Raw genomic sequence first — 10,471 nt, 5'->3', positions numbered from 1 at the left:
GCAATGCAATTTGGAATTGTGCTAAAAATAACAAGTTGCATAAAATCAAACATTAAATTCAGTTATTTATTTGTTGTTGAACAGAACCCAGTATGAACTATGACTATGAACTCTGGGCACACACAGTCTAAGGTGATTAACGCATGTTCTGTGGAAAACCCCTGTCCTGATTGAATAGCTTGTTTCATAAAATCTTTATATAGTAACATAGGTAAATATTCATTTGATACATTAGAATCAAAGCGCTGAAGGCACTGAAGATGTTCGCTATTGCATAATTTAACACGCAATTCATTTTTCAAAATCAATCGCTAGTTTGAAATGAACACACGCCATTCAACTTTATAAAGTGTGTGTCATAGCGCACGGGTCGAGTTTTGTGTGCACTTTTTATCATCCTTATTATTTCATAGAAATAACTTAGACAAAATAAAAACAACATGCTTTTTGGACGTTCTGAAAGCATAGAAAGTATGATGAAAATGGTAATGAGAACTTAATATAAAGAAAATTTGAAGTCACCATTATATTAAAGGAATATTTTTTCTAATATCAAATAACTATCTCACCAACAATATAAATTTATAATGAAAGTTCCGTGTACAAAACTTTTGATTTTTGATACCATATACAAATTCAAAATATACAATAATCTTTGTATCTTGTATATGGAGGAATAAAAGTATATAAACATTGCTGTTTATGCTTTACTTGTTACCCGAGCAGTTCACACGGTGTTAACAACGCTGACATAAACATAGGTATAGAGCACTAATGCGCTTTTAGGCGTAGCTGTTTTACTCAGTTTTCATCTTAGTGACTTTTACATAACGCCAACAGACACGCATGAATATTTTCGAATATTTAATAAGCTGATTCGAGATACAACCTCTGGATTTTTGCTACATCACTGCGTATGTGCTAAATTCAAAGGATGTAGCACTGTTAAGTGTAAGGAATTCCGGACTACTCTCAATATGCTAAAACTACACAAATTGTGGCCCTGTTACAATTACGCGTTACAATCCATCTCGCAGAATTTCACTTTCGCCTCCAAGATGAGAAAACAATCATAAGCGAAATAGTATAGTGTCACGATAAGAGAAAATCGTTTAATTATCATACCACAATGTTTGCCGTACTTGGTCAGCACGTCTGGAAATCATTCCTTAATGTGTGGATAGGCTGCCATTATTAACAAGTTTGCTATTTTGAATTCAATTTTGTATCAAAAAGCATTGTTCTTAAATGTGGCATTTTCAATTCGCAATGAGATTTGTAATGACCCTCGTCATGCGAAAATGGGTCTTATTCCATATGTGCCCATCATATAAATAGCCCACTCAGCTATCTCTCCTTCTGGTAAGGAAAAACATAACATATTGAGTGATTTTATAGAGAACAGCATCGCCTATGACCTGACTGCGCAAAAGCATATGTTGGGTTTAACAAACGCTTGCCGAAACGCATAAGACCCATTTTCGCATGACGGCGCTATTAACGTGTGATTGAAATGTGTCGAAAGAAAACTGCGTTTAAATCAAATATCAACATACGATATATTTTGCTAGTGAAGAAAGATACTCATAACAAGGCATATGAGGACACATATGAAGTGCTCTCCCGTAATATATTTTTTATCTACTCACACTAATGTGTGGTTTGACAATGCTAACACACATTTCATGCAGTGAATATGCAACTTACAAGTGAAAAACACAACACAATAGTTTAACTTTTGTTTAATTGTATTTATTTATTTAGAAAAGTAAATTGCAAACTTTATTTCAAAGTCAGCGTGTATGCCGACTACATTTTTTAAAAGATATTTATTGTTATAAATATATTTAATATAATATATTTAGTTGTTTTCGGTTTTAGCGATTATAAAGCATTTTCAAGGTTGCCTATAGTATGCCTGTAGTAATTGATGAACTCATATCCAACTGTCTATGTATTGAGAACTGTGAATATAAACAAGCTAAACCTTCTACTAACCTTCTACTATTGCGTTGCTAGCATCCGTAAATACAAAAGATCGCCGCTATCTGTTGAGAACCAAAGAACGTTTTCCAGAAATACCTGCTTTAGTAGCATGAAAGAGGTTACGAAACAGGTCATTCCTATTATTATTATTAATTGTTTGTTATATTCGGGTTTAGCGATTATGAAACATTTTTTTGTTTTTGTCTATCATATCGCTGAAGTTATTGTTGAACTTATGTTCAATGTTTTATTAATTGAGAATATAAATAAGCGTTAACTTTTTCCCGAATCTATTAATAGCCTCAATTTACGACCTGTACTACGTCATTGAGGTGTATGTGAGTGCGTAACCTATTGCGTTGTTATCGCCAGTGGACTTTCCTTTGTTTATCGACAGGCGCATCTATTAATAGCCTCATATTATAAATGGACTGAGCAAAAATACTTCGTCATGAAGACGCTGCAGAAAGTGGACTATTTTATTCATTCATAAACAATCTCCACCGCGACATGTACAATACCATCATTGTTTATTGATTCTTTTCTATAAAAGCACCGTTTGAAACTATTGCAATTAACACGATATTAATATCATGTTTCCATTTGTGAATGAATATAATTGGAGAACTCAAACCTCTTGCATAAATTATACAACTCTTTCTTGCGCGGATACTCGCGCGGATACGCGTAGTAAGCTGGTATTGGGCTCCTAGTAGCTAAGCCGTATCGACCTGAATTTTAGACTAACCACCTTAGACGGTCGCTAAGCGACCATCTAAAAATTATGAACATTTGTGTTTATTTATCCACCCATCTTTTTCATGGTTGTAGATAGTTCTCACAGACTACAGGCAACGTTTCTAAATCTGGAGACTTTTTTCATTTTTTACGAATTTCTTAAATTAACTGCATCAAACGCAAATTTAAAAGTGAAACGTTACAAGTTTCACTTCATCTAAAATTTAAGTGAATTTTTTTTATTAAATCATTGAATGATAGGTTTCACAAAGGCTTTATGGAGTAATGAAATACAACAGAGTAGTTCCTGAATTGAGACACTTTTTTAATAGGTGTAATTCCAAAAATCAAAAGTAGTAATAAACAGTGAAAACTGCAAATAACTAGTAAGAATTCTTGTTATTTCTCCCCTTATGATTCCATTCATCATTTTCTCATGCTTGATTTATCACAGGTATTGTTTTCATTTTAACTCTACATATGTTGATTTTCAAATTAACAAGGACGATTAAAACATTAAAAGTATTATATCCTAAAACAAAACTCAATTAATTCTGTTGTAATAGACTGAAGCGGCGACAGGGTTGTTCATCAATTAATATAAAGAATGGTTGTCATCCTACAGAATTGTCCCTGTTGGGTGTACAGATTTAACCATTTACCATTTCAATGAGTTTGTAGTCCCTTAGAAAGTTAAATTTAATTAAAGAGCTTTCTTACTAGATTCAAGTTTTCAAGGCTACATTTTCAGCCCTTAGTTATTATTTAGCAGCAAACAGCATAAAACCTGAACAGACAGAGAGTTACTCCCAGGCTATTCTGGTTTTATGCTGGTAGCAAAAGCCATTCTCACTTTGCTTCCTATGGGGGAAAAGGTTAAGGCAACATTCTGAACAGGGCCGATTTATATGTCACTATTATTAATCTTCAGTTATGCAATAAAAAAACAGAGGGAAATAATTTATGCATTCTTTGACATTTCTGTCTTTACTGATTTATGGTTAAATAAATATTAAAGCTTAAGAAAGGGACATAATAAAGTATGACATACTTAAAAACAGGTTACCAATTGCATAATGCAAGGAATTATTTCCACCTGGTTTCGATCCGCTAAAAATAGCAACTACAATAAGACACATTATGAATGACTAATTTTTGTAAGGTCAGATCAAGTCATTCTAACACACTCTGTAGGTAATGTTCATAAAACCTTTTGTTTAACAAACAATGGGGTTTCAATGAGAACTGCTCACTTGAAACACTGAATTTTATAAAGGTTGAAAGTGTAAGTCTGTTAAAATGAACAATTACACAACACAGTTAAAAAGAAAATAAATTGAATGAATAGCTTAGAACTTTGCACAACCATTTCATACGGCTGTTGTTCTGAATCTTCATGAAAATGTTTTATGAAAATCATGTAACAAGAACAATAGGCAATTAACAGCTCAAAAACATGGAACTGCTCAACAATTAGTGAAGAAACACACCTGAAATGTATACTTCGTATTTTTATTTTTTTATTTTTTAAAAGTGCTTCTGAGTGATAATAATCTGGCTACCACCACAATGGAGGCCAAGGAAAGGCGGGCCCTGGACAAGTGTTTTGAGGGCTTCCTAAGGGACCTTGACCCCACTCCCTCATTTCTTCACTCCCTGTATGCTGAAGGGATCCTTACAGAGGAGCAGATGGACAGAATAAGTGTAAGTGATGCACAGAATTAATTAATTGCTTGTTTCGTGAAAAGGGGGTTTAATGCATATGCGTAAAGTGTCGACCCATATTAGCCTGTGCTGTCTGCACAGGTGAATCAGGGACAACAATTTCCAATTTACTTGTATTTTTTTGTTTAAAGGAAGAATTTTCTTGATGAAAATACAGTTAAGCCAGAAAGTGTCTTACCTGATAAGCCTGTGTTGACTGCACAAACTAATCTGGGACAACACTTTAGGCCCTTGCATTAAATCCCCTTTTCACAGAGCAATTTTATTGTTTGTCAAGTTGGTTCTTTCGCTGTGTTCAACAGTATAAGTCATATCACTGCATTCAGTTGACCTACATGTACTTTTCCTGGGTAAGATGATTAACATTACTAATTAGTGCACATTTCAAGGCATGTAAATGACAAACGCCCTTATTGAACCATAGGTAGATCTATGGTAAAAATGGCAAGACACATTTAATGACCAATCTCCTCGCAAGAAATGTGGCTAGACGAATCTCCTCACAAGACATGTGGCTAGTCAGGTCTTGACCAATCTCCCCACAAGATATGTGGCTAGTCAGGTCTTGACCAATCTCCCCACAAGATATGTGGCTAGTCATGTCTTGACCAATCTCCTCACAAGATATGTGGCTAGTCAGGCCGTGACCAATCTCCCCACAAGATAAGTGGCTAGTCAGGTCTTGACCAATCTTCTCACAAGATATGTGGCTAGTCAGGTCTTGACCCATCTCCTCACAAGATATGTGGCTAGTCAGGTCTTGACCAATCTCCCCACAAGATATGTGGCTAGTCAGGTCTTGACCAATCTCCCCACAAGATATGTGGCTAGTCAGGTCTTGACCAATCTGCCCACAAGATATGTGGCTGGTCAGGTCTTGACCAATCTCCTCACAAGATATGTGGCTAGTCAGGTCTTGACCAATCTCCTCACAAGATATGGGCTAGTCAGGTCTTGACCAATCTGCTCACAAGATATGTGGATAGTCAGGTCTTGACCAATCTCCTCACAAGATATGTGGCTAGTCATGTCATCAAATCAGAGATCTGTAGTACAGCACTCTAACAATGAGCTAACTGACACAGTTACTACTGAATAACTATACTTGCTATATATTGTCGCTGTCGTTCTCAAACCTCGTACCTACAAAATGCCAACTTTTCAGGAGAGAGAAAAAAACTTCACATTTTTTATAACGATGTTTTAGAAAGTGAAATTCTGTAAAAATACCAAGCAAATGAAGCTGCAAAATACGATATAAGCCGTAGACGCGTAAGTCATACTGATAAGTCATACTGATATTCAGAAATGGTAGCTCCAATATTTTGTTACCACAATTTTGTTATTTATATGAGGTACGACAATTCATCCTGATAGGAGACCTCGTAGCTGCAAATATAAAAACGTTTTTGTCAAATTTGTCCAAAACAAATGAAGTACCTATAGGTGAAATGACGTAGAAATAATTGATGGAATTTTCGCCCAACAAAAAAGCCAAAAATCAAGCTACAACATTTCGTCATGTGGCTTTTTCAAGGGCTCTGATTGGCGTAGAGCTACGAAATATAGCCCAAAACACGCGCCAGACTTTATATATTCGGAAAAGACGGAAAAAAATGGAAAACAATATACCCCTTTTCTTTGAAGGGGGCATAAAAACAGACAATTGCACTTGCCAGTATATAGAGACCACTATTTGTGACCATGACTGCCATTTCAGGGAATGTCTTCATTTATTAGCCAAGTAGTTTATTACTACAAACTTTATAACCCACTTATGGCCATCATACTGTAAACGTATAGAAATTCGTCGGTATGAAATTTCGTGTTTTAATAAAAAACAACTAATTCATTGACACGTAATTTCGTGGATTTCAAATTTTCGGGGAAGATTGACAGTCATAATAATTAAGCTTTTTTTAAAACAACCAACCAGAGTAATAACAAAGAATAATCTGCTAATGTGTGTTGACAGCAAGGATTGTGATTAATGTGCACTGAAGCATGAAAGTGTTGCTGATAATTGTCGATAAGAGCGAATAAGCGGCGATCTTGTGGGTCCCCACTCGCTAATTGCCATCAATGTTGTTTTGACAATATTTGCAATTCTCTGCTTCAATCAATCGGTCGCCCTTAGCAGATAACAATTGAGTAATAAGGTCCCCAAAATACAGGTGTACTCACCTCTCTCTCGAGAAGAGAGAGAGAGAGAAGAAGAGAGAAAAAGAAGAGAAAAAGAGAAGGAGAGAGCGAGAGAGAGAGAGAGAGAGAGCGAGAGAGATGCAGAGTATTGTAGAGAAAGAGAGCAATCCAGAGAAAGCCCTCGCTCCTATCCCTGCGCTCCTCTCTCTCTTCTCTCTCTCTCTCTCTCTCTCTCTCTCCTATAACCTATAAAACAAGTCATGAATTTCATTAAAATCCTGTAATTATCTTTTTCTTTCATTTCTATATTTTCTGCATAGAAATTATTACATTCTGTAAAGTGCAATGTCAAGGTCGTCAGCCGTGGGAAAATTTCTATTTTAAAACGGATTGACCTATTTGTAATTTTAAATAAGAAATTTCTGCCAATCAGCGCCATCGTTATAAAAGCATATTAACCAATACAAACGCCGCTTTTTAACAGCGTTAGGCTCAGCCAATGTGCAGTTTATAATGAGTATTGCATTCATATTCCATCTAACTTAATTATAAGTAAAGCTAATTTTTAAATTACTAGATTTTTATTAAAGCACCGCACCAACACTGCAAAGTTTTCTATTTTTATCAATGGTACAGCCCAGTAAAATCGGGCTGTCCATTTTATAATGGCCGTTTTTGACCTTTTAATGCAGAGTTTTATGTCAAGCAGTGTGCTCGGGCAATGGTTTATTAACCGAAGTCCCAAGGGTAAAATACCCAATTAGTCAGAAAAAGTATTATTACCCAAACACTTATCATGAAAACAACATATTGTATTACCTAGCATATCTCAATCAAATATCTCAGATTACCGAAAACAATGGAGAATGTCGGCAATGACATTAGGAAAGGACCGATTTTGGAATAAACATGTAAAAATAATCGTTGGTACTTGAATTCGTGGTTCAGCGGAACAACGAAATCCAAGAAAATTCGTACCACACGAAATTTAATGGTTTTACAATAATATACAAGTGTAGAAAATAAAAATATGAGTACATTCAAGAAAAAACGCCTTAACAAACCACATTAGCAATGTTTCTAAGAATAAGTACAGGAATTTTTACATATGCTTTCAGAAAACAACATCAAGGGAGACCCAAGTAGCTTTATTACTTAGAATCTTACCCCATCGAGGTCCAAAGGCGTTTACGATCTTCAAGGAAAAGCTAGAAAAAGACTATGGCTGGCTTGCCCAGAAGCTTGATGAAGAAGTTCGCAAACTTCAGAGTGGCCAAGCAAGCATCAATAAGAGACTGATCACCATCATTGAGAGCCAGCTAATCCCTTTAATATACACCGATGGGTCAAGTCAGCCAATGGTTGACGAGAAGGCACACCCTGGACTTATTATACAGAAACTTAGTGACTACTTGACAAATCTCGAACTGAAATGCCATAAGGCACTGGATGTTTCAATTCTGGGGAATTATAAAGCTCCTCTTCATCAGCTTATCGAGGAAAAGTTGAGGAGATTTAAAGATGAAAAGAAGAAAGTACCAGTTGAAGTGGAAGTGGATGATGTACAGAAAGAGATTAAAGACTTGAAGAGACAGCTACGAGACATGATGAAACTTAAAGCAGAAAATGACAAATTGAAGAATATAGTGGATAAGCAGAAGGAAAAACTGAAGGATTATAATAAGATGACACGAGACACTAAAAGATATAAGCAGGATATGGAGAAATTTAAGAAGGACAATGATATTTTGAGATATGAGGTTGAAACATTAAGAGAGCAGCTGAGGGGAAATATTGTAAATCCATTTGCTTGATTTCAAAATAGGAAACAACATAAAACTTACCATAAAACGTTGCGTATAAGGCGCACATTTTTACCCCCAAATTTAATTTTAAAAACTTGATGCGCGTTATGCACAACTACAGCCATGCCAAGACATTTTTTCCCCGTCAGTTACCCAGTCACGGTAACTCGCATCATTCTGTTCCCCGTTGTTTTAACTGTAACTATGTTAATAATTGTGTTATATTTACGATCTGAATATAGATGGACAAACGTTATAAAGTTAACATTAATATTTTCTATCTTTTTTCAGGTACGTACAGAGCATTGAAATCAAATAAATTTGAAGAAGAAAATGAAAAACAAGAAAGCCATTTTTATTTAAACTTTATTGTTATTTTCCCACAATATTATACCGTACTGTACTAGGGTTACACAATTTTTTGGGGGGCACTTGTCGATTTACAATAGTATGTTGGCAAGGTCTTTCCCGATATATTTATTATTATTCTTCTTGCTATTCAAATGTATTAATAAAATTGATGTTGTGTTTGTTTACATGTTTTCATACGTCTTGCCAAGATTGGGGTTGTGATTATCGAGCAATCTGCTTCACCTGTCAAGTTTTGTGTAGCTGGGCTATTATCAAAACATGCGAACCAGCAAACCACTTCACACCTCCATTGTTTGTTTAACGCCGGTAATGTCAGTAATGGTGCTGAGAAGTTTGAGTCGTTAAAGTCTCTTGTCAATTATAGACGCTCGAAAAGAATGCGTGAGATGGGAAGTGTAAATAAAATGCGCGGTTGTGAATTAGTCATGCGTGAATAACCCCGTGCCAATACCAATAAAAAATTTCAGTGTCTTAGTTATACCAAGCACACTAATTGGTCCGTAATGTGTACTCCTCCACGATAGAATCGTGGACAGTGAATTTCGGAGACTTATGATGAAAACCTCGATGGTATCCTCGTGGAAATTGTGCATTTCATGCATAATTCATTTAAATCGAAACATTCACGCGTAATATAATTTTTTTTTAAAACAACACACAAACAAGTTGTATCTTTATCGTTATCCTCTTTAAGATAATTAAATTATTGAAACAATAAAATGACATGTTAGATCGGCAATGTAAATACAACGATTTTCAGTGAGCCTACGGTACAGAAATTTTCCCTCAAATGTTTTTTGCTTCAAAAACTTTTTTTCCCGATTTTTTTGCTTCAAAAAGTAGATTCGCGTTATACATCAATGCGCCTTATACACAACATTTAAAAGTATGTAGTGTCGTTTACCATGTATTACCCGCAGTTTTTACCCCCTTATTTAAATTCAAAACGTTAGGGCACATTATACATTGGTATAGCCCTATTCTGACTACTAATTTGAAAAATATCGTTGTGCTATTGTAAATATCCATAATAGTTATTATGGGCCTAATACATGGTTGCACATGGTAAAGTACGGTATTTTAATCTGAGCTTTATTTTCCAGATCCAAAATGTGTGTACTGTATTAAGATATAAATTCAATCTTATTGTGTACATTAAGTTATATTTATATTTCTGTAAAGAATCAAATCGGACGACACAAAAAATGTATACAAAAAATTTCATTTTCTAGTTATTCAAGTGAACAATCATTTTTAAGAGTTAGTGTACATATGGAAATCATACATGGTGATCTGAATTTGTGATTTAAACTTGAATATCGTGGATTTTCTATGACACAAAGGAAAACAAACTGCCTTACAACTTGTTATAAGTTATAAGGTCCATGCAACTGGTTGGGCGAGTAGCATAATTATACAATTTATAGAATACTTGTTACTTTACAAATATAAAGTTTAACTTTGTATGTGGTTTTGTCTTGCAGTTCAAATAATAGTTATAGCAGGTATAATAAAACATTTATAAGGACATACAACCCAATCACATGATGCCAAAATATACAACTGTTTGTTAATGTGGCACAAACATAAGAAGGCACAGAATGGCTTCACACAGCAAGTTCACAAGTAGCTCTTTCAGTAAACAAACTCAGTAACATTTATTTTAACATGCAATTCATAGAATTGAAATCGTCTGTAATTTA

The 10,471-nt window shown here is 34.9% G+C and overlaps 2 protein-coding genes across 4 annotated transcripts in view; one reads left to right on the top strand and one right to left on the bottom strand.

The window, feature by feature from the left end:
- Nucleotides 1-10,471, bottom strand: part of LOC127871974 (uncharacterized) — a 341,340-nt gene that overhangs the window by 313,992 nt on the left and 16,877 nt on the right. The gene's annotated exons all lie outside the window — the stretch shown is intronic.
- LOC127871997 (uncharacterized) lies at nucleotides 4,097-8,428 on the top strand. The gene is made up of 2 exons (XM_052415358.1): nucleotides 4,097-4,428; nucleotides 7,710-8,428. The coding sequence occupies exons 1-2, from the start codon at nucleotides 4,294-4,296 to the stop codon at nucleotides 8,403-8,405; spliced, it is 831 nt and encodes a 276-aa protein (XP_052271318.1). The 5' UTR covers nucleotides 4,097-4,293; the 3' UTR covers nucleotides 8,406-8,428.

The sequence above is a fragment of the Dreissena polymorpha genome, chromosome 3 (assembly GCF_020536995.1).
Source record: "Dreissena polymorpha isolate Duluth1 chromosome 3, UMN_Dpol_1.0, whole genome shotgun sequence".
Classification (NCBI taxonomy): domain Eukaryota; kingdom Metazoa; phylum Mollusca; class Bivalvia; order Myida; family Dreissenidae; genus Dreissena; species Dreissena polymorpha.
Note: the sequence above shows the minus strand (reverse complement) of the source record. Positions and strands in the feature narration are given on the sequence as shown.

Coding starts and splice junctions, on each gene's coding strand:
- LOC127871997 (XM_052415358.1), top strand. CDS start 4,294: ATGGAGGCCAAGGAAAGGCGGGCCCTGGACAAGTGTTTTGAGGGCTTC. Junction 4,429..7,709: donor AGCAGATGGACAGAATAAGT/GTAAGTGATGCA, acceptor ATATGCTTTCAG/AAAACAACATCAAGGGAGAC.